This window comes from Marmota marmota, unplaced genomic scaffold (assembly GCF_001458135.2).
Source record: "Marmota marmota marmota unplaced genomic scaffold, marMar, whole genome shotgun sequence".
NCBI classification, from domain to species: domain Eukaryota; kingdom Metazoa; phylum Chordata; class Mammalia; order Rodentia; family Sciuridae; genus Marmota; species Marmota marmota.
The window spans coordinates 4,799,124-4,824,015 of NW_026000229.1; the positions used below are offsets into that span (position 1 = coordinate 4,799,124).

The following is a 24,892-nucleotide window of genomic DNA, read 5'->3' on the forward strand; positions in this document are numbered from 1 at the left end:
GTATCAGCACCATAATAAATAATGTATAATAATAAATAATAAATGAATAAAGTGCTCTAGGATTTGCAAGTGAAACCAGAGGCACAGTCTTTATTTTCACAAAGAAACAGGCTCCTTCCTATCTTCCTTGAGATGCACAGCCATCAAGGTCCACATTTTGTTTCTCTGCCTCTGATAGAAACCCTGAATAGCAAGATATTTCTCTATTATGAGAAAAGTTTCAGAGATCTATTGTACAACACAATGGCTTTAATTAATAACAATATGTTATATTTTTGATAATAGCTAAGGATAGATTGTGTTCTTATTACAAAAAAATAGTCTGTGAAGCAATGCATATATTAACTGGCTCAGTTCAGCCATTCCACAATGTATACATATTTCTAAATATATTGGCCGCCATAAATACATACAATTTTAATTTGTCAATTAAAAAAGAAATAAAATATTTTAAAAAGGAAAACAAAGCAACAATACAAGAGCGATGATAATTGTACTGACCAGCCTCAGTGTCAAGGAGACAACGGGGATTGGTGGGGACTGAGCACTTAGGAGAGTGTGCGCCCCATCAAAAAGGGATGTTGTTCCACAGATGTAGGATTGGTGCCCAGTAGGAGTGGAGACCAAGAGTTACCAGAAATCTGTGCATTTATATTTTTTAATTATGATTTTATTTGAATACTTAAATATTTTTACAATATTATGTGCACTGAATCAAACATGGCCATTTGCCAAAGTGTCCCTCTTTGGCTTTGGTGACATTCATGTGTCTTTCTCTTCATGTGTGTAGGTTCACGTGGCTGCATAATATGCTCTTCTTGAAACTTATCAAGAATATCAAGTGGTTTGCTCAACTACTTCCCCATTGAAGGACTTGGTTATTTTCCAGTTTTCAGCCCTTGAGCTAGGCTTTCCAGAGGCTAGATTTTTATGATTGGTATCACTGTATCAGAAGGAAAAATGCTTAAAAATTTTGGGAGAATGGTGCTGGGTGTCTCAACCAGGGCCTCCTGTATGCTAAGTATGGGCTCTACTCCTGCGCTACATCCCCGGTGTGTTTAAAATTTCTAAGGATATTTTTGGACATAGTTCTTCATCTAATCTTCTTCCTCTATTAACTACATGGCTCTGTCTTTTTCCTGTTGTAATCCTGGGGTTTTGTGTGAAGTCATCTCACATTCATTTTGGAATGGGAGGGGAAGGAAGGTTAATTGGTCTACAAGTCCAGTCTCATCTTAGCCCAGCTGTTTCATGATGGATGTGAGAGCCCTGACCCCTATAAGACCCCAACAAGGCAACAAGGCTCACTGGCCAGCAGCTTGGCTCCGCCCGCTTTGTCGACAGGCCCAGTGGAGCCAATAGGACCCGTTGGAGCCCCTAGACCAGCCAGAAGCGGAGACTCTATGGGAAAGGGCCTGCCCTCCCTTTCCTGAGGCCCCAGTATTCTCCTCCACAAGAAGGATTTAGCAAAGTCACAACTTCTACCAAGCCCCTGCCATTGTCAGGTGGACTTTGTGCCATTTTGTTGTGTGCCCACAACCTTCTGTCACCTCCTAGATAAAGCTGTTGGTCTCAGACTGAGTGCAGGCAGAACTGGGATCCAAACCACACAGTCTGTCGCCCACACAATCTGTTGCCCAAATCCACCCATTCTCATCAGGCCTGCTGCCACAGGTGGTGATCTTCATGGTGAACCCCAGCACCCACATTCTCTGGGAAAGCACCATCATGCCTCCTGCCTAAGTCCTGTGCTGGGGTCCAGACAGGGTAACCTTGGGCAGCCATGGTTTCTAGCCACTGGCCTTTTCAACACTCCTGAGGCACCTAGAATGACCTCTCTAATTCAGAGCTGACCTGCTCAAAAGCCTCCCTCAGCTTTCCTTGGCCACAGGGTTACATCCACCATGGCCTCTCAGACAGGCCCTCCCCAAAGCGGTTCACTTTCCTTTCTGAGACTTAACACACCCTCACGGCCAGCCTTCCCAGGTCTCTTTCACTCCCTGCCTTGTGCCTTTGCCTGTGCTCTGACTCTGGCTAGAATGCCCTTCCCTGCATCACATGGTCACTTTCTACAGGGCTGCAGGGTCCACGCCTCCTCATTGAAGACTTTGGTGCCTGAGTCTAACCAAGTGCTGAGTCCTGGTCCAGCTGCCTCTCCTGCCACACTGAAGCTCTCCAGGGCAGGTTGCCTCCAAGGGTCCTGATTGCCAGCAGCAGCCTGGCTCAGAGCAGAGGCCAGAGGGTCTTTACAGAAGAAGGAGTTGGTCTCTTTCCATCCCAGTCCCAGGAGAGCTGGGCCAAGTGACTGTGTATCATCTTTCTCTGCCTCACCCTTGTCCCTGAGGAGGTCATGAGGCAAAACATTTTGCTGTCCAGGTGCAGCGAGTGACACCTGCAGAGCAGGTGCACATGCCAGGACATGCCAGGCTGAATCGCCATCCTGTTGGGCCAGGTGAGGCCCTAGCTGTTCATTGTCCCTCTGACCTGAATCCACCACAACTCACTGGCCTCTCAGCTGCTGGTGTCAGCTGCTGAGCCTGCCCTTGGACTTGAGAACTGAAGGAAGGGAGGATAAACAAATCCCCCATCCTCCCTTTTTCTCATGTCCATGCATTCCCATCTCTGAGCCTATGCTCAGTGCCCACTTTCAACCTCCAACTCTGTGGTTGAAGAAGAAATCTCTGGAGAATGAGTTAGAAAGCCTCAGCTCAAGCATTAGCTTGTGCTAAATGTAAGAAAGAGCAATCTGAAGGGTCCCTTGACTCTGACTCTGACTCTCACATATGCTGAGCCTTGGATAGTGGCCCTGCTATCCAACCACACAAGTGAATTCAGGGCTCCAAGCCCTGGCCACAGGTCTATGAAGTTGCTGTGCAGGAATGCAGACCAGCAGGAGTGTTGTATAGGTAGTGAGTGACACAATCAGAGCCTCTCTCATACAGAGTTTGGAAGTGACTTGCAGATATCAGAAGGGACAAGCTTAGATAAAGAGGTGGTAGAAATCAGAGCCTAGTGTGTGGAGTGGAGAGAAGCAGAGGGTAGCAACGATTCAGAGAGGAACCATGTTGCTCCAGCAGGCAACCATGGAGGCCCACTTCTTTCCACTCCCCACAGGTCTCTTTCTGAGCCTCTTTTCTTCCCTACCTGTCCTCTTGATAACTCCCATTCCCTGAAGCCACCTGAACCCACTTACCAACCTCCCTACCTCCCAAGGATTCTCCTGAAGGAAAGGACCTGAAGCAATAAAGATATAGCCAGGCAAATAGGCAGTCCCCATGCATGGTGGGACCTAAATTGATACCCCTTTCCCAGGGATTATTGGCAATGAGTTATCAAAGGGCTTGAGAAAGGACTGTCCTTGGAACCAGGAACCACACTTTTAAGAAGTTATGCAAGGGAGACAACCAGAGTCAAGTACCCTAAGAATGTTGGGATAGGCATCTTTACAGCCCCAGTGCCTAAGAGGAGACTGGTAAAATTTATTATGGTAGGGCCATAGCATGGATTTCCATGGAGCCAGTAAAATAAGATGTTAAAAAAAATACTTGATGATATTAAGAAAGGTTCACAGTATAGCATCAAGGTAAAAAAGAAGCAAACAGCATATAATGTGTGTAGATGAAAGTGAAAATATTTGCTAAGAGGCTTAGCATATTGTAGGGCCCAAGACTTGGCACTCTAGCCTTTCTAACTAGACTTGGCCTCTGGTGTAAGCATTAGACTTGCAATAGGTGTTAGCCAAAAACACAAATAAAATAAAGCATGTGATATCTCTACCCCCTCTGGAGTATAGCCTGAGACCTCAGGAGATGGGTCATCCTTGAGAAGTGAGGGCAGGGAGTATATAGTACATGGAGATGGTGCTTTTACAGATAAGGAAACTGAGTCAGGGGAGGCATGGATGGCCAACATCACAGCAAGTTAGGGGGAGGGTTGGGACAAGATCTAGATTGGTCCTGGAAACTGCCTTGTGTCCAGTAATTGGGGGGAGGGGGAGAGACTGGGCAGTGAATGTGGTATAGCTATGGGCTATGGTAGGTGGCTCAGAATCAAGCAGGAGGAAGGCATCATCAGCCGGCCCAGGTCTGCTGTGGACACCTCTCTTGGCCGTCTATCTAGGGGTGAGTGATCTGCTAGGGCAGGAGAGACTTAAGAAATCAGGTTGGGTTGTCAGTGTTTGAAGGACCCCCCATCTCCCCCATCAAAGTTCAATAGGGGCACAACCATCATCTCTGTCCCATGTCCAAACTAAGATCACTGCTGCAGTCATAGCCAAGAACACCACCAGGACCAAGTCGAGATCTCTAGCACCCAGCAAGGCTCCCATAATGCAACCAGAGCTGACTTCATAAAGCAACCAAAGCCGGGTGTGGTGGCGCATGCTTGTAATCCCAGCCGCTTGGGAGGCTGAGCAGAAGAATCACGAATTCAAAGCCAGCCTCAGCAAGGGCAAGGCATAAGCAATTCAGTGAGACCCTGTCTCTAAATAAAATACAAAATAGGGCTGGGGATGTGGCGCAGTGGTCGAGTGTTCCTGAGTTCAATCCCCGGTACCCAAAAAACAAACAAACAAAACCAAAACAAACAAACGAACACCCAAATCAGATCTAAAATGCAGCCAGGAACCTAGCTAGCCCATAGCCTGTGCCAACCACCACAGCCCTGGCACACAGCTCAGGCACCCACCTCACCCACCAAGACCAGGTGTCTGAGGGCTTCTGGTGGTCTTCCCCCAAGCCCAGGCTATATTTTCTGCCACCTTCCTCTTCCTCCTGCTCTCTCTTGTGTTGACCACTTGACTTGACTGGACCCTAGTCTTTTTTTTTTTATCATTCTGCCCACTATGCTGGGAACAGCTAGGCAGGCAGAGATCTGTGTTCTCTGGGATTCTGAAGGGAGGCATCTGCACAGCAGAAGAAATTACTCAATTTGCTGGGAAGGAGAAAAACACCAGCTCAGAGAGAGGGAAGCCAGTAGGGGGCTGGGGGTGGGGTAGTGTTTTCTGTAGTCTGTGGGAACAGCTTTAGCAAAGAAGTGTATTGTGCAGATGGAGGGATAGAACAAGGTGGCACTCTGGCCACGCACTGATCTCTCTCCAAGAGTGCTCTCTCAAGGCACCAGACGCTACCGCCCCTCCTCCAGTGGCTAGGAGGGCCTCTCTCCACACAGGAACTTTGGCACCGGCACAGCCCCATGCCAAGCAGTCTTGGGAATATAGAAGACAAAGAAGTCACACTGACCTTAGGACATGATGAAAGATAAGGATAAGCCTGGCATAGAACAAACTGTCAGGACTTTGGCAATGTGGTACAGAATGTACTGACCGAATGGCTGCTGATTTTGTTCTGTGCTTGGTGGGAGAACACCTTGCAGCTGTCAGCCACTCCCCCGCCTTCTCGCTGAAGGGTCAAGAGCTCTGAGTTTGGGCCACTACAGTTACAGTAACCCTGAGCAGACAGATCCTTGCCATCTCCGGGCCTCTCTCCTCATCTGAATCACAGTGAGGATAGACAAAATAATCTCTACAAGCCCCTCCAGGTCACTGTTCTAGGTTTGATGGTTCCACACAACCTGGCCTGGACCACTGAGTTGGGGTGCTGAGATGGCTGGGCTACCCCTGTGGTAGGAAGACTTAGGAGGAGGCCCTGGGCTGATTGTCCACCTGCTGGGGAGGAGTGAGGTCTGGGAGATGAGTTCAGACCTTCCCTGCACAGGCAGGGTCACAAAAGGGGACAGTGGGTGGAAGACACCAAGCAGAATCTGAAGAATGTCCAGGCAGGGGTAGAGTGGGTTCCTTGACCCCTGTGGAAAGGTCTCTCCAAGGATCCCCAGAGGCTGGCAGGACATGGATCACCACCCATTCCCATTTCACAGAATAGGAATCACCTACCCTTGTTTCCTCCCACTTCTGGGAAGTCCTTCCTACCTTCCTCCAGTCCCACTCCACCAAAGGCTGAAGCAACAGATGGTCCTTTGCCTCCTTCTGTTCCTTAGCCCTCTTCTTGATCCTCAACCTCAGACTGTGATCTCCCGAAGGACAAGGTAATATTCTGCTCCTTCCTGGTTCCCCAGCTCATAGCTCCAGCCCGAGACACCACTTATACCCTTAGGACATTGACAAGGATGGGAGCAAGGGACAGAGGGAGGCACAGCAAGATCCCTGGGCCTTCAAGAGCCTTACTGGGCTGCAGACCAAGCAGGGCTGAGCATCTAGCTTCCCAGTCTTTAGCTCGGTGCTCTCCAGTGGGTGCTAGAATTTCCTAGGGAGAGCGGGGGTGGAGAGCTGGCCCTGGGCAGTACCTCTACCAGCTCCGGTCCCAGAAGTTGCTCTCCCTAGGTCCCCTCCCCTTCTTCAGCCTGGGTTCATGCTCAGCCTTGAAAGGCTAGAAAGAAATGTGTCCCAGGACCTGGCACAAGGCTGCCTTTGTGTGGAGGTCAGATTCCAGTAGCTCCATGGCCTGGCTCATGGGGGCTGCTCCCTGGGAGCACAGCTGTTTGGGCAACTTGGAGCCTAGCCTGGGGACCAGAGTCAGAGACCCTCAAGCTTCTTGGGAATTCAAGGAGACTAGGTAGCTTCCAAGGACTCCAGGTGAACCCTGATTCCTATAGGCAAGACTCTAGGAGCTCCTCTGAGGGGCCACCAGCTCAGCAGTCAGGTAGTATGGAAGCAGGAGCTAGCCAGACCTGGAGGGGGCCATACTGTGCGTGACACAGTCAATCTAGTTCCCAAAGAGACAGGATGGCCAGTTAAGAGTTTTTTTTTTTTTTTGTTGTTGTTGTTGTTGTTTTTAAGTACTGGGAATTGAACTCAGGGGCAATGGACCACTTAGTCACATTCCAGCCCTATTTTGTATTTTATTTGGAGACAGTGTCTCACTGAGTTACTTAGCACCTTGCTAAATTGCTGAGGCTGGCTTTGAGCTCATGATCCTCCTGTCTCAGCCTCCTGAGCTGCTGGGATTATAGGCGTGTGCCACCAAACCTAGCAAGAGCTCCATTTTTAGTAAACTGTGTGACTCAAAGAAAATCAGTAAGCCTCTCTGAGCTGTTTCCTCTCTCAAATGAATGGTCAATGTACCTTCCCCACAGCTGCAATAAGATAAAATGAAAGACTTAAGAAAGTCCCTTAGCACAGGGCCCAGCTCATAGTGAATGTTCAATGAAAGTTTGTTCTTCGTACTAAGGGTCAGTTCTGCAAGAGAGGACATTCAGCCTTATCCCAATCCTACAGATGCCCCTCTCCAGGTCTTTGAAATGGAAAGTTGCCTTTTCTAAATCTCATGAAAAGTGCGTTGAGAAAGAGCAGCTTCAAGCTCCCTCTCAACCTGTGACTGCTCCCATCTCCTACTCCAGCAGCACCTAGAGCCCAGGGCCCTGGAACTTCTGGGCAGATGATGAGGTAAAGGACTCCTAACTCCAGGCCTGGCACACAGTGGGCATTCAGTCTGTGCAGCCCCATCCCAGCACCTTCCCCTCGCCCAGGGTTGCATTAGAGGACTGGGGAGAATGTGGCTATACACCAGGTCTGTGGGAGCCCAGGAGCTGTTCAGCACTGCTGGGGCATCACCTAGGGGCCCCTGGGACCCTCTGCTCCCAGTGCCTGTTGACAGCCATGGTACCCAAAGGCCCGTTAGTTCCTCCCAGACTGTCCCTTCCTTCTTAGCACCATCCCCAGATGCTGAACCCAAAGGGCAGATCATGCAGCCCAGACCCAGGCCTAGATGGACAAAAGGTTCCAAGGACAGCTGGAGATCCTGTTCATCCCTGATATCCCCATGACCCCCCAGTTTCCAGAACACAGGCCTGCCTTCCTCTGCCTGTCCCTGCCCTCAGACTGGCAGTTCTTCAGGGGCAGAAATGGGTGTGTTTAGCTCAGCAGTCCCCAAAGCCCAGCACACAAGAGGAGGTCCTGGTGCACATTTAGCCAGGCCATCCCTGACAGTTTCCTATAGTCCCAATAAACTAGACTGAGGTGGCCCTGTCACTGCCTCTGCAGAGACCTACCCAACCTAGCCCAGCTACTCTCCAGCCCCTCTGTTTAAAAGCTGCCCACTCCTGTGCCATTGCTGCAGATCTGTCATGTGACAATGACTCAAATTGAACAACTGAGGCACCCAGGGCTGCTCCAGGCACTTTTCAGGGGCTCCAGGGGACACTGAGCTTGCCACATCAGCCCCCTTCCTGCACTTGAGTTACAAGAAGACCAGTGCTACCTTCACACCCAGCACTCCCCGAGCCCCAGGGCTTCACTGTGCCCACATCCCCTGAAACTGACAAGTGCCCCTTGCGTGCCCCAGGGAAGCGATTAGGGAGTCTTGGGTGTCTGGACCGGAGCCAGCAGTGGGGCTGTCTGAAGAGGCCAGCAAGTCAGTGGGGTGCCCCACACATCCTGGGAAGATGGACACTGAGGCTGCCTGGGCCTTGCCGAGCCCATTCCTGGCCTCCTCCTAAGCCTTTCAAACCACTCTCTGAAACCAGGGAGTCCCCACCTAGGACCACTTCCTTCTTCACCTCTGAGGAGGGGCATGAGAGGCAATGTCCACCTCTGGAAGGCACCTCACCCCTCAGCCAGACCAGCCAAGCCCACCCCGAGACACTCAGCCTGGGAGAAGGACGTCTTGCCTGATGGTAGCAGCAAACCCAGCTGGAGCAAGGGGACCGGCATTTGGTCTCCAAGGAGGCTAGTGGCCTGGGGAATGGAGTGCCCAAAGCCCTGACCCAGGGTATCCATTATTATACTTCTGTACACCTTAGTGTCCTCGCTGAGAATGAGCATAGTGACCAGTGTCCTTTAACCCATGACGATGCTGTGACATAGCAGAGGAGGCCTGGCCCTGGCCTTGTCCTCTGCCCTCATCCCAGGTTCCAGGAAAACCTGGTCAGAAGAAACCCCAAAGAAAGACGACTCGAACAAAGGCCCGATACCTCCCCTGCTTCCCTGGCCCTCTGGTTCTGGCCTCATCACTCTGCTGGTTCAGAGACCCTTGGAACTGGCCCTTCTCCAGCTGGGCTCACTCCAAACACTACTGCCCACTCCCCTCAGCCATTTGCCCTCTAGCTGTGAGGAAAATGGCCACACTGAGCGCAAGGACATTCTACAAGTCATGCCAGTCCAACATGGCACCCAACAGGCAACCTGTCTTCTCTGTAGCCAATTTTCACCTAAAGGCCCAAAGACAGGCGGCCTGGGGTGGGGGTGTCAGCCTGCCTGCTCTAAAGACGGGCCTGCAGCTGCCCCAGCCAGGAAGTCCAGCAACACAGGGAACACTCTGCCCTGAGAGGTGACCCAGGCCAGGGGCAAGAGCTAAGGTCCCAGGGCAGCACCAATAGCAGGAGGAGGGACCCTCTGTGTTAGGCACTTACTCTTTCTTTAAAAAAAAAAAAAAAAAAAAGCTGTTGTTGCTATAATGTTGTTGTGCAGCCAATAAAGTGAACAAAAACTGTATTGTTCCTGTTATTATCTTTCAAATAACTTTTCAGGGTAAATGATAACTCTCTCTTCCTTGAGATGCACATATCTAAGAGGAAGGTCACTAAAAGAGCATGTGACTTTCCAGCCTTCAAAATAAACCCTGCTAGCCTCCACCCATCTGATTGCCCTGTGCTCCAGTTATCCAGGCCAAAAACCCCAAGGTGCTGCTTATCTGTGCTTCGATGTCCCCCAGCAACCCCAGCAGCTGTGATTTGGCCCAGAGGAAGCTCTGGCTGTGCCCCTTCCCTGGCTTCTCTCCTTCCCGACCTTACTGAAGAACTCTTCCCCCACTCTCTTCTGCCATGCCTGGCTCTGATGGTGTCAATAGTGGCCATGAGGGAAGAGCTTGGTGAGGTCCCTGGGAATGTGGAGATGGCAGGGTTTGTGCCTGCCCCTCCCCCAGTTTTATGCAGTGCTCGGCAGAGCCCCCTGTAGCACCCCAGCGTAGTTCCAACCTCCCTCCAGCCTGCCCCGCCCCGCCCAGCTCACCTGGACAGTCCAGCTGGGCATGCTTGGTCTTCTTATGGGTGGAGAACTCAAGATCATGGCTTAGCGACTCTCTGGAGAGCGTCTGCCTGTCTGTCAGGAAGCTGGCGGGGGTTGGGGAAACAGTCATTAGAACATGGTGCATGACCTGGGCTCCAGATTCTGACCCAGCACAGACCTCAGCACCCCCAGGAACCATCTAAGAGAGGGTCCCGATGGGGGCCAGGGGAGGAGACTTCAGTCCTTGCCAGGTTAACACTGCTCTCCCCGGCCACCCCCCATGGGCTCTAAGGGCTCAGTAGAAAAAGAAGTCAAGTCCCACTCTGCTTTAACATGTGGTGTGACTCTGAGCAAGATCATACATCTCTCTGAGTCTCAGTGTCCCTATCTGGACAAGGAAGGCATTGGAGTCTGGCACTCTCCCCTCACCCCCCAATACCCACTAGTCCTCAGCCCTGCTTAGAAACTGAGTGGAGCCAAGGACATTGCTGAGATTCTCGGGGGTCCTAAGTGGGTCCCTAAATGAAGGCCTCACCTTCTCAGTCGTGCTTATGAGTGCACCCCATGTCTGTTCACCTCATGGAGAGAACAGGCATAGACAGGGAAGGCTGGAGCCCAGTGCCATTCATCTTTGCCCCTGGCCCATATTTCTCTTGGTGGCTCTGGATAAAGGGCCTTTTCTCTTAGCCAGCACAGCTCAGACTCCCATTATCATCTCAGCCTCACTGTCCCTTATTGTTTACCTGGCTACACCTCCACCTCCTGGGTGGATGAGCAGATACGTGTTAGTACACACCTCAGGACCGCATAGGGCTGTAAGATTGCACAACCCGGAGGGACATTACAAAGTCATCAAGTGTGTAAACAGAGCACCCAGGAATTGTGCAGCGGGCAATCTGTGCAACCGGTCACAGCAACTCTGAAAATATGTCCCTGGCTCCTGGGAGTCCCATCTATGTGTCAGGGTGGGGTTAACCCCATCCCTGACTAGTTCCCAAGAAGCCAGGCCCATTACCTGCTCTGTACATTCAGCCTTACTCCTTGCTGGTACTGCAGGTGCAAACTAAGTTTCCGAATACACCGTGGCCCACCTGGCAGCAGTCTGCTTAAGAACCTGGGGTAGGTTTTAAAGCAAAAGACATCAGGAGGTTATGCAGGGGGTGAGACCGGGGCAGGGGAAGGAGTGGGGCACCGAGCTGGTCCCCCTTCTTGGGACCACAGGGCTGGAGCTGCTCTTCTGTTGTTATGGCAACCTGCTGCAGAGGAGACAGGGTGACATGTTTCTGGGCGAGGCCACTGTGCTGGGCAGAGGGAGGTGGGGTTTTCGGAGTGCTATGGGACTAGACCATCAGGTACCTCCTCTACTTTCCAGGGTTGTCAGGGACAAGCTGTCCTCACTGAGGGACAAAGAACCCTGTAATGTTCAAACAAACAGCCATGGAGCTCTGAGCAGTGGCCTGGTAAATGCAGGGACCGTACACCAGGGGGTTGGGGTCCCCTACTGAGCATCCAGGGAAGGCACTGTGAACTTGGTTAATGTCCTTGCTCTATCTCAGCCTGTGTCTTCAAAAGATGGGGCCCAACAGCAGGACAAACCCTGTTCTTAGAGCTGATGGGCCTTTGAAATCACCAGCTGGTGGGCCACCCCCCAATTAGCAGAGACTGTAATCTCCCACCATCTTAACTGCCTGTTCACAAACAAGAGTGTTTTTAAACCCTCACCACTAAAGGTACAGGTAGCATTTCCCCCACCTAATTAACTTCGGGTAAGGTGGTTCTGGTTTTAAAATAGCTAAACAAAGACTAAATGAAAAGAAAACCACCTAAGGAAGCCAAGGGCCAAGTGTGCTCACGAAGATTAGTCTTCAGTCTATGAGGGTTGAGGCTGGTGGAAGTGCCCCTGTCCCTGGGGGCCTCTTCCCTGGTGTCTGGCACCCACTGCCCCGAAATCTGTCACTCGGACACAGTTCTTGTCCAGCCACCCTGTTCTGCCTTTTCCCTCACCGGATCCTGGTCCTCCGCCAGGTCCTTGATGTGACAGGGACTGCTCACTTACCCTTGTGGCTGGCCCAGGGAGGCTCTTATTCAACTCTTTATGCTTACAGAATTTGGGGTGCCCAATGAAGAGAAAATCGAAACCTAATTTTCCCCCCCAAATTAAGCTTACTCCGCCCGCTAGTGGCTCTGAGGTGGGTCCTCTGAGGGAGATCATGGGGATCAGCATGCGCTGGCCCTCCCTGCTGGCCATCCCTGCAGCTCTCTCAGGGCTCTACCCAGAGCTGACTTCCTGGCCCACAGAAGTGGGTCAAATGGCGTCACGGCTGGAATCGTCCCTTCCCAGCACGGTAGCTGCCTGAGTTTCCCTTGTCGTCGTTGGCACGTTGGCAGAGGCTAGCTTGGTTTTCTTTCTTTTAATTTTTAATCCTTTCTGACATTTCTAGCAGTCACTTCTTGCCACTGTCCCCTGGCTGGCTTCTAGCCCTCGGTCTCCCACTCCCTCTTGCAGAAACCAAATGAAGCTCGCTGGGGTCGTAGGACAGGAACCCATCACGTTTTGCTCAAAACCCTATTGTCTTTTGGCTCCTTAAAAGCATTTGGGCCCTTCTCCTGATTCTTGCTGCTATTTCCCTGCAAGGACAGGTGGCTAATAAATGGCCCCAGCAGGCGAGGTGACACTGCTGTCTTTGAGGTCCCTAATGAGCCTGTCAAGGAAGGTGATTAACACTTCATTCCTGTCATTCTGGAAACTCATACCCTCCTGGAATGCGGTGCTTCACAGTTGGCAGGTGTCCCAGAGGAGGAAGCCATCTAAAGTAATAAAGTGACAAGAATGGTGGAGAAGGGCCCGAGGAGGCCGACTTGCTTCTGTCTGGGTTTTGAAATCCCAGGAGGGAGAAGAAGACCCTGAGAAAGGGCAGGTGAAGGCTCCCTTTCACTTGGTGAGGACGCGGTCTGTGCTCATTCCTGACACAGGGATGCACTGGGAGCGCCTCCACTCACCCTCACAAAAACAAATGAACAAAGCCCAGCTTCCTCAGCACCTCCCCAGGGGCACTGGAGCAACATCCAAAGGCAAGCTTGAGCAAATGCACACAGCCTCTCTCTTTCAATGCCTCCTTCAGGAAGCCCTCCCAGATTTCCCCAACAATCTCTCACCCCCGTGGCCCTTGGACACTCAGGTTTGGGCTTGGATGCTCCTGGAAACAGGGGTCACTCTCGACTCTGCTCTGTCTTCTGGCTATGAGTACTTGCTGTGGGAATTTAGTAAATATTATTTGGACCTACCCCTTCTCAAGCCATCACTCTGTGTGTGACATGTAAATCACGGAGAGCCCCTCATTTTCCATATGAATTGCTTATGGAGGAGGACCCATTTCTTATTTGTTATTCTTTCTTCCCATTCAGTCCTCAGCAGCCACGCTATGGCTCTATATGGAGTAGGTACTCAATAAATGTCTTCTTGAAACAACCTAGGATTGCAATTCACCCCAGTCTCTCTGTCTGCCTGGGTTCAACTCACTTTATTAGCTGTGTGACTGTGGCCAAGTCACTGCACCTCTCTGAGCCTTGATTTTCTAACTAGATTGAGGAGATGAGGTGATACCTGAAAACTAAAAGTGTTTAGTGCACAGGGAGCTCTCGTGGTCACTGGTGGGTGCTCATGGACCTTTTTAAGGAATGAGAAGAAAATTCTCAGTGAAATGGGGAGGTGACTGAATGAGGTTAAAAAATCCCAAACCCCAGTCTGGAGGTCCAGCAGCTATGCCAAAACCTCCTCCTGGGAGACAGGGTGGGGGCTGGGAGGCGGGAGGGAGGAGGGACCCTTATTTCTTACACAGTCCTCAGGATGGAGCTGGCAGACCTGAGCAGAAGCACCTCTGGCATGATCCCTGTGGGGCAGCTGCAGCCCTCAAGTTCACCCGGGAGAGAGCGAGGACCTCAGAGAGTGTCCCCCGGCGTCCCCCGGGGAGAGCCACGGGAGCCCCAGAGAGGCCCAGCGCCACCAAACCGCCCTGCAATAGAGACACTGTGTGAGTCACGGCCCCAGGCCTGGCTGGGAGAGGGGTACTTGTCCTCCTTTCAGGACATGACTCACTGCTCCTGAGGCTGGCACCTGGCTGTAATTTACTGCCTCACAAGCCCACAGGTTTGTAGGATCAGGCTGACAACAAGGTACACCTCACAGGAGGTGGCTGCCTTGGGGCTCTGGCCTCCCAGAGGGCCAGTCACTCACCAATAAATCAAATTTCTAGGACTCCTGCTTTGCAAAGACTTCTGACCACCCTTCCCTACCTCGCCTGTTATCCTCTCCTTTCTGCACAGGGTGTAAAAAAAAGAATCCATGTCCTAGAAGGCCAAAGAAAGTTCTCAATGGAAGGTGCTGCCTAAGTACCTTCCCCTATTCTAAAAGCCCCAAAGAGAGGAGGGGTGCCTCCTCCAAATCCTATGGCCCTGGCCACATGGGCCAGCCCCGGCACTAGCTAGCATTCCCGATAGCCACAGCCTCATCTGCAAGCTTGATTTCACCCTGGCCTCCTGTCACCTCGCATGGCAGACCCCATGGCCCCCACCACCTGCCGCTTCCTTTTGGTTTGGATGGACTACCTCAAAATCAGGCCTCTAGCAGCTCTCTCCTGATTTCTGGCTTGCAGACCCCACAGAAGACTCAGGGCAGAAGCAGAGCCAGGGGGGTCTGGCTGTCCCGGGGCGCTCACCTTCCTCCTCCTCGAGGTTGGCAGGCACTGGGCTTGGCATCCCTTTGCTCGACGGCTAAGCCATGGCAAGTCTGGGAGCCAGTCGCTGCGGTGCCCCAGGTTCCGGGGCTGGGCATGAGTGGGGACCCGCCCCAGACCGCCCTGGGGTGGCTAACAAGGTGTGGCCCCAGATACCTCTGACCCACATGGCATAGGTCCCAGCTGCCCACCTGTGTGACTCTTACATAAGAGGGACGGGAAGCAGGACAGGGACCTGCCAGTGCGCGTAAGGGAGGTGGTTTGTTGGCTGCGATCCTTGGCAGAGTCTTGGAAGAAATTGCTCTGTCTACTGGGCCATTCACCTGGGAGCCACCCCCAGGCCTCCGGGGCTGGGTGGGAAGCTGAACATTTTGTGCACGTGCCATTTTTACTTCTCTCTCCCAAGGACACACAGCAGGTCAAGTGGTTTGCAGGGCCTGCATAATAGGTTTTATCAGTAGTCCCATTTTCCAAATGGAGCAATGGAGGCCCAGAGAGCTCTAGACTTGCTCCCTGTTACATAGTCAGTAAGAGGCACAGCTGGTGTTTTAAACCCAGGTCTCCCCCGCTGGCTCTGAAGCCAAGAAGACATCACTAGCTTTACCCCTTATTTATTATTTGCATCTTTACATCTTGCCCCACCTCTGGTAACAAATGTCCCCATATCTTGCCCTTGGCTAATGCCACCCCCCCACCTCCTTCTCCATTCCAGGGTCTAGGACATTTGTGACAGCAGCCGGCCCTTTTCAGCTCTTTCTAAAACCAGGACTTCTGCTCCTGGGAGAGCCCCTTCTCACCCTGTGGCCCTGCCTTCCCCTCCCCCTCCTCCAGAGTTCCCTAGGGGTGACCTAGTGCTTGGCTCCTGTCTCCCTTGGAGGGGCTCATCTACCTTGTCTTTAATTATCACCTGGGAGCTATAACTCCAAATCCTAAACTGCCTCCAAGGTGAGTGGGTGTTTAGATGAGGGGAGGATGGCATTGGGGGAAATTTCAAATCCTCATTTTAAGGCCACGGGGCAGGGCATAGAGGCAGCAAGGGGGAGAGGAGATGGTTGTTCAGTGGCCCTGGTGGAGAGCCCCCAGATTGAAGCTGGTAGGTCAATGCTAGCACCTTACTTCAAAGGAATTGGGCCCTTGAACAAATTCCAATCCCATAGTGATCCCTGTCTATCGCCACTCAGGACACCTGAGTATTAGCCCACTCCTGGCCCTCATCCCTGCATTTCTGAGACTCGTCCTGCCTCAGATTCCCCTGGGGCTCTAGAAGCCCAAGCTATTTTAACCATACCCACCCTGGTTGGGTCACCCTCAAAGGAATCCAGACCTCTCCCCTGTCCTGGAGAGCTCAAACTGAAATTGTTCTTCCTCTTTTACACTAGCTTTACCCATCATAAAACTCATCCAACCACTCCATCTTGCCCCATTATGGAAATAAATGGGAGGGCTGAGCAGTGGTGTTCATGATTGGCTTGTCGTGGGTAAAGATTGGCAATAAATGTCTCCACCTCAAGGTTAGCAGGAATTCCATATCCAGAGCCTTAGCCCCTGGATGGCTTGATGACCACTGTGGATGTGGTTTCTAAATTGATGAGATTTTGAAACCTCAACAGTTGGAGAGCGAGCACATGCCTCCTTCTGAGGCCAGGAGACCTGGGAAATATGTAAGTCCCCTTCTATCCCCTTGCAAACCCCCCCAGCTGGCCTACTCTGGCAGAGCCTCCTAATTCTTCAGTCCCTTCTTCCTCTGGGAAGCAGTCATAATTCCAGCCCAAAGCAAAGGTGACTGGAAGATCTCCATCTTCCCATTGGTCAGCGTGTTTATTTGAAGCAAAATGCTTCAATATGAGACCCCAGCTCTCATGCTTCTTCCTGAAGCTGCCCTGACTGATCATCTCCCAGGACACTAGCATTTAGAGACTGATATTGCTTTCTAAAACATAATTATATGCTATGCAATAAAAATATTAATTAACTTCTTGCTCCCAGAGTTGGGAATGATCTCTTCCTGTCCCAATGACTGACAGTTCCCTAAGGATCTTCTTTTCCTACAATGAATATTGATTTAGTGCTTCTTATGTGAGGGATAGAGGTGAGCAAGCTGGTTGTAGCTTACAGAGGATGGAATGAAAGGTCAATTAACACAGATACATTCAAGGTCATGAAGGATCATCAATCCCAGGCTGGGGGTAGGGTACATTAGAGTTAAAGGGAGACAGATGACAAGAAGTGAATTTTGATTATTCCATGTGAGGCTGTGGGACAGTGGGGGAGGCTGGTGCAGAGGTTCAGAAGGGGTAGGGCCGTGGGCTGAAGCAGTCATCTTCTGGGATGCAAGGTCTCTTTCAGAAACAGTCAGGGTAGGGCAGCAGTGGTCCAAGACATGTCCCACAGGTCCACCAGAAGGAACACATTGGCCCACTGAAGTCCTAACAAGAGTGTTTATTGAGAAGCTTCACCCTCCAAAGGCTCACCCAGCTTCTCCTCGGCTCTTGCCTTGGTGGGTGGGGCAGTCTAGTTAGACAGCTCACTTTTAACCCACTTGGCAGTGCCTGGCGGGTCCAGCCCTTCAAGCCAAATCCCACTGACTGCTTTAAGGAAATAAATGTGTCATTCATCAAGTGCTACTACAAAGCCCCAAAACAGTCAGCAAGCAATGTGATTAGCCGCAAGACAAAGTTCTCTGGGCACTTGGGCCTCTGGATTCTAGCTCATACTCTGATTGTCATGTGATCTTGGGCAAGTCCCTTCTCCTCTCTGCGACTCCATTTCCTCAGATGTCAGAGACAAAGGGCCTCACAGTTTTCTGTCTGTGATTGATGATTTCGGGGCCTGGACTGATAGTCTGTTGTACCAAATGGAGACAAAGCTGGAAGACGTGGTGTTACTGGAATCCCAGGGGGCTGGGGAAATCAGGCAGGAATAATAATAATACTTATACTAGCTGGTTGCTAACATGTATCCTGCATTTCCTGGGTGCTGGGTGATGTTCTATGCACCTTGCAGGTACAATAACACCTCTGACTCTCACTATAGTCTAATGAAATGCTATCACTCTCTCCATGTTACAGATGAGGAAACAGGTACAGATAATGGAAATGGCCCATGGTCTTTTGCTTAGCAGAATCAGGATGCAAACTCAGGCAGATGGGCTCTGGAGTTTATGACCTTATCTAACCATCTATATGCAAGAGCTTCAGGTCCTTTGGGTGATTGGTATGAAGGGGGCAGGAAGGAGTGGGGAGATGTAGAGAAAGAGGCATCTCAGAGTCCCCTGCTTCCAACCACCCGTCATTAGACCCTTTTATCATACCCTCCCCCATCGAATGTTTGGAAAATGCTGTGTAAAGGCAAAGTGCATGCATTAAGTCATAACTTTCTTAAGTTGTATTGGTGATAGACACAGATAATTGACAGTTGGTGGATTTGATCAGCAGAGAGAAGGCAGTGTGAAGCTGAGAGCTGACATAATTCCAGCCCAAAGCAAAGGTNTGAAGTGGGGGGGGGGGGGTGGATGGGGACAGTGTCTAAGTACCAGCTCTGATGATAGGTGACGCTCCACGTTTCTTCCAGGGAGACAAGAGGAAGGAAGAGCCCTGCCTGTTATTCCTCAGGCTCCAGGAGCCCACAGTCTACAGAAGAGGGTAAGGAAGAAAACCATACACCTGGTCTACACACGTGAGAGGTGTCTCTGAACAGGGCAGGTGAGAAGGGCATTCGATGGGGCCACAGGGCAGCAGGAGACAGGTCTAAAGACGACTGTAATTTCGCTTTTTCAAAACTGAGAACTCACATTTATTGAGCACTGGCACTATCCCAATGGCTTTACATAAAATGAGTATTTAGTCATCTCAATCCTATCAGGGAGGTAGTGATTATGATCTCCATTGTATAAGGGAATCGAAGCATAGGGAGGGATGACGTAAAGAGCTAAAGGTTGCTGGACATGGTTGTGTGTGCCTGTAATCTCAGAGGCTTAGGAGGCTAAGGCAGGAGGATGGCAAATTCAAACCCAGCCTCAGCAACTGAGCAAGCCCCTAAAGCAACTTAATGAGACCTGATCTCTAAATAAAATATATAAAAGGGCTGGGGATGTGGCTCAGTGGTTAAGTGCCCCTGAGTTCAATCCTGGTACCCACCACCCCAAAAGAGCTAAAGTTTAGGCAGCTAGTAATGGGGATAGCTGGGATTCCGATCCAGGGAATCTGACTCCAGATTTTTTGTTCTTAACTACAATCTGCACTGCCAAGGTTGAGTGAAGCTCTGTGGATCCCCTGAAGCTTCTCCACATGCCTCAGCAACATGGGATTTCCTAGGAACCACTGACTCAGAAAGGCAGAACGCTGTGACTAAAGCAATATTTTAATGTGCACTTTTGTTTTTTTTAATTGACATTGTAATCCAGGTATTCTTACATTTTTTTTATATCTTTATTTCATTTTTATGTGGTGCTGAGGTTTGAATCCAGTGCCTCATCTGTGCTAGGCGAGCATTCTACCACTGAGCCATAACCCCAGCCCCTTGTTTTGTTTTTTTAGTACTGGAGACTGAACTCAGGGGTGCTTCACCATTTAACTACATCCCCAGTCCTTTTGTTTTTTATTTTGAGATAGGGTCTTACTAAGTTCCTGAGGGCCTCACTACATTGCTGAGGTTGGTTTCAAATTTGCAATCCTCCTGCCTAAGCCTCCTGAGTCACTGGAAAAACAGCCATGTACCAACCACCATGCCCTGCAATGTGCATGTATTTTAAAATTCTTCAAATCAGTGTAGTCCTGATATCATTCATGATATCAGCATACAACAAAAAATGACTAGACAGCTGAAAATTTTGAAACTATGAACCAAAACTAAGGAAAAAAAGCAGTTAACACAAAGAAGCAAATCTTTCTATGACACAGATGTTGGAATAAGCATAAGGATTTTTTTTGTGTGTGTGTGTGGGGATACTGGGGATTCAACCCAGGGGCACTTAACCACTGTGCCACATCCTTTTTAAATATTTTATTTAACTCAGGGTCTCACTGAGTTACTTAGGGCCTTCTTAAGTTGCTGAGATTGGCTTTGAACTTGCGATCCTCCTGCCTCAACCTCCCAAGCCACTGGGATTATAGGCATGTGCCACCAAGCCTGGCATCACAAGGACTTTGAAGCAGTTATTAATACAAGTTTGAGAATTAAAGGAAAAACTAGACATAGGTGAATAAAAGGAGAATCTTATTATAAAAATGGAAGTATAAGTAAAGTATAATCTCTAAAATGAAAACTTCACTAGATGGGGTTGACTTCATATTGAAAGTTGAAAAAAGAAAGTGTTAGTGAGATTGAAGGCAAAATGATAGAAATTATTTAACCTAAATTAGAGTAGAAAGAAAAATTATTTTTAAATTGAGCATAACAAAACATTGCTGAAAGAAATCAAAGATTTTATGTCCTTTTTGTGGTACTGGGGATTGGACTCAGTTATTTTTACTTTTTTTTTTTCTTTTATAGTACTGGGGTTGAAGCCAGGGCTTCATGCATGCTAGGCAAGTGCTCTACTACTGAGCTACATCTCCAGTCTTGAATCCAGTTATTTTGACATAGGATCCCACTAAATTGCGGAGGTTAGTCTCAGACTTGCTATCCTCCTATCTTGACCTCCAGATTAGCTGAATTATAGGTATGCACCACTGCACTCACCCTGAAGTTTTAAAAATTAAATGAATGGAAAGATATGTCAGGATCAAAAAAATTAATATTGTTAAGATGGTAATATCCCCCCAAATGATCTATAGGTCATACAATTTCTATCAAAATCCCAGCTGGCTTTTTACAAAAATGGACAAGCTAGTCTGAAAATTCAAGAAACTTAGAATAGCCAAAACAATCTTGAAAAAGAACAAAGTTGGAGGATTTCAAAACAAAATGCAAACCAGAAATAATCAAAGCAAAGAGGTACCAGCATAAGAGTAGACATATAGATGAGTGGAATGGAATGAGAAAAGCAGAAATCAGTTCAAATTTACAGTGAATTAATTTTCAACAGGGATGGCAAGACAATCCAATGGAGAAGGAAAGTCTTTTCAACAGTTGGGGCAACTGAATAACCAAAAGCCAAAAAATGAAGTTGGGAGTCCTTCCTCACACCTTACACAAAAAATAATTCAAAAGCTATCAAAGATCTAAATGTAAGAGCTAAAACTGTAAAAGTATTAGAAGAAATTATAAATAAATTTTTGTGACCTTGATTTAAGCAAAGCCTTCTTAGAAATAACACCAAAGTGCAAGCAACAAAAGAAAAACAGATAAATTGGACCTCATCAAAAATAAAACCATATATGCTTCAAAGGGTACCATAAAGAATGTGAAAAGTACCAAGTGCTATGGTACACACCTGTAATCCCAGCAATTTAGGAGGCTGAGGGAGAAGGATTGTATATTCAAGGCCAGCCTTACAAACTTAGTGAGATCTTGTCTCAAAATAAAAAATAAAAAGGGCTGGGGGTGGGCTGGGGTCGTGGCTCAGTGGTAGAGTGCTCGCCTAGCATGCACGAGGCACTGGGTTCGATCCTCAGCACCACATAAATATAAAAGAAAGATATTGTGTCCACCCAAAACTAAAAAATAAAAAAAGGGCTGGGGGTATAGCTCAGTGGTAGAGTGTCACGGGGTTCAGTCCAGTCTCTAGTACCACACACACACACACACACACACACTCACACAGATACCATGAAAAGTCAGCCAAGAAAATACTTGCAAAGTGGATATATGACAAGGGAATGATATTTAGGGTACATAAAGGACGCTTGCAATTCAGTAATAATAATAATAAAAAAGACAAATAATCCAATTAAAACTGGGGAAAGGATTTGCATGGACACTTCTCCCAAGAAGATATTCATATAGACAATAAGTACTTTAAAAGTTGCTCAATATCATCAGCCATAAGGAAATAACAAATTGAAACTGCATCAGAGACACTTCATACCTGCTAGGAGTGCTGTAATTAAAAGGATAATAGTGTTAGCCAAGGTGTGGAGAAATTAGAACCCTCATACACTACCAGTGGGAGTGTAGCTGCTTTGGAAGACAAGCTGTCAGTTCCTCAAAAGGTTATGCCTTGAATTACCATATGACCCAGCAATTTGGCTCCTAGGCATATACCAAGAAAAATGGAAACAGATGTCTAATAATAATGTCGATAGCAGCAATACTTTCAAAACATGAAAACAACCCAAGTGTCCACCAACTGATGAAAGGTAAACAAAACATGCTATGTAACGGAATATTATTCATCCATAAAAGAAATGAAGTATTGCTGCAAGCTACAAGACGGATGAATTGGGAAAACATTATGCTAAGTGAAAGAAGTCAGCCACAATAGATCATATATTATATCAGTCCATTTAAATGAAATGTTCAGAAGAGGTAAATCTATAAAGATAAAATGTAAAGCCAGGAATGGTGGCACATGCTTGTAATCCCAGCTATTCAGGAGGCTGAGGCAAGAGGAGCACAAGTTCAAGGCCATACTGGGCAACTTGGTGAGACCTGTCTCAAAATTAAATAAATAAATAAATAAATAGGACTGGAAAAGCAGTATGGATATTCCTTAGAAAACTTGGAATGGAACCACCATTTGACCCAGTTATGTCACTCCTAGGCCTATACTAAAAGGACTTAAAATCAGCTTACTAGAGTGAAACAGCCATATCAGTGCTTATAGCAGCTCAATTCACAAAAGCTGTGGAACCAACCTGGATGTCCTTCAACAGATGAATGGATAAAGAAAATGTGGTATATATACACAATGGAATATTACTCAGCCATAGAGATGAATGAAATTATGGCATTCAGTGGCAAATGGATGGAATTGGAGAATATCATGCTGAGTGAAATAAGCCAGTCCCCCAAAATTATAGGCCAAATGTTCTCTCTGATACATGGATGCTAATCCACAACAAGAGAGGGTAGGAAGGGGAAGAATAGAAATTCACTGGATTAGACAAAGGGGAATGAAGGGAAGGGAGGGGGATAGGAATAGGAAAGTAGAATGAATTGAATATAACTTTCCTATGTTCATATATGAATACACGACCAGTGAAACTCTACGTCATGTACAACCACAAGAATGGGACCCTTATTAGAAGACGTCATATTCCATATATGTAATATGTCACGGTATACTCTACTGTTATGTATATCTAAAAAGAACAATTTTTTTTTAAAAAAAGGACTGGAGGTATAGGTGAGTGGTAGAGAGCCCCTGGATTCAATCCCCAGTATAGTAGCAAGGGGAAAAAAAAAAGTAAATTTTTGGTATCCTAGGGCTAGGGAAGTCGAAGGGAAATGGGAAGTGATTGCTAATGGGTATAGGGTTTCTTTAGGGGATGATGAAAATGTTCTAAAATTGTTTATGAGGATTGGGGTGTAGCTCAGTGGCAGAGTACTTGCCTAGCATGCATAGGCTCTGGGTTCCAGGCCCAGTAACACAAAGATAAAATAAAATTGGTTGCAGTGATGGTTGTATAACTCTGTGAATATATTAAAAATATTAAATTGTACACTTTTTAAATGGGTGAATTTTATGATGTGTGAATTATATCTCAATAAAACTGTTATATTTTAAAAAAAACTGAATCAAGCCACAGTGACCTAAGGAGACTATATCAAATGGTATACTATACATATACACCCACATATATTTTTGGGTACCAGGGATTGAACCCATGGGAGCTTAGCAACTGAGCCACATCCCCAGCCCTTTATTTTTTCTTTATTTTGAGATAGGGTCTCAATAAGTTACTTAGAGCCTCAATAACTTGCTGAGGCTGGCTTTGAACTTTCGATCCTCCTACCTCAGCCTCCATAGCTGCTGGGATTACAGGTGTGTGCCACCATGCCCGGCCTCTCTCTCTCTCTTTCTTTTCCAGACATGGGGATCGAACATAGGCAAGCTCTACCACTAAGCTATATCCCCAGCACTTTACATTTATTTATTTAATTTTTGAGACAGGGTTTCTCTAAGTTTCCCAGGCTGGCCTTGAACTTGTGATCCTCCTGCCTCAGTGTCCTGAGTAGCTGGGATTTCAGGTGTGCACCATCACACCCAGCCAGGACTGGTTTCTAAAAAGTACAATGTGGGAGAACTAACACTATATGATTTCCAATGCTACTTATAAAAAGTGATATATGTTTCTTCCTGACTCTCTTAGATCACAGAGTTTTGGATTCCTTTTTTAAAAATACCTTTATTTTATTTATTTATTTTTATGTGGTGCTGAGGATCAAACCCAGGGCCTTGCACGTGCTAGGTGAGTGCTCTACCACTGAGCCACAACCCCAGCACCAACCGCCCCCCCCAACTGTTTTGGATTCCTGACCCACCTTGTCAGAAGTCCATCTAGCTGGAAGGCATGAAATTGGAAATCATAAGGAGAAACTACATAGAAATAGAGTTGTCAAGGAGCCCCAGCTGGCCCAGGTCCCAGTTTATTAAGTCTTCCCAGCTCAGGCACCAGCCATTGAGTAAGGAAGAGTCTCAGGTGGCCCTAGACCCATCACAAGCTGCCATGTTGGAAGGACTCCAGCAGCTTATGGGGAGGCTCACTGGCAGAGAACTAAGGTATCCAGTCAGAGCCAGTATGTAGGTTGAAAATGTACCCCAATATATCCACATCCTAATCTCTGGGGGCCTATGAATATGGCCTTATAAGGGGGAGAAGAGAGAATTTTGCAGATGTGATTAAGGGGGAAAAAAGTTTGTCCCGTACTATCCAAGTGGGCCCTAAATGCAACTACACATATTCTTGCAAGAAGGTAGCAGGGGGAGGGGCTGGGTTTGTGGCTCAGTGGTAGAGTGCTTGCTTTACATGCTTGAGGTACTGGGTTATGAGCCTCAGCACCACATAAAAATAAATAAATAAAATAAAGATATTGTGTCCATCTACAACTAAAAAATATATATTTTAAAAAAAAGAAGGTAGCAGGGGTGTGCAAAATAATGGACTATCGAAACATTCAGCAATATGGATGACTCTCACAAATGAGTGAAAGGATCCAGACCAGAAAAGTGCATTCTCTACGATCCCATTCATGTGATATTTGAGAACAGCCAGAATAGTGGCTGTTCAAAAGAGTGGCTGCTCATGGGAGAAGGGGGTAGACATGAAGGAGCTTTCTGGGGTGATGAAAATGTTCCATATTTCAATTGCAGTTTTGG

General features: G+C 48.2%; 1 protein-coding gene across 2 annotated transcripts in view; it reads right to left on the bottom strand.

The window, feature by feature from the left end:
• The window catches only part of Acsbg1 (acyl-CoA synthetase bubblegum family member 1), a 53,079-nt gene that overhangs the window by 22,667 nt on the left and 5,520 nt on the right, over positions 1-24,892 (bottom strand). The window contains exons 1-3 of one of the 2 annotated variants that reach the window (XM_048793494.1): positions 13,794-13,959; positions 10,974-11,072; positions 9,962-10,062 (exon numbers count right to left, since the gene is read on the bottom strand). In XM_048793494.1, the coding sequence (XP_048649451.1) occupies positions 9,962-10,062; positions 10,974-11,072; positions 13,794-13,843 (250 nt within the window). In that variant the 5' untranslated portion in view covers positions 13,844-13,959. Of the gene's footprint in view, positions 1-9,961; positions 10,063-10,973; positions 11,073-13,793; positions 13,960-24,892 lie in introns of those variants that run through there. The other variant, XM_015480044.2, reaches the window with a different exon arrangement.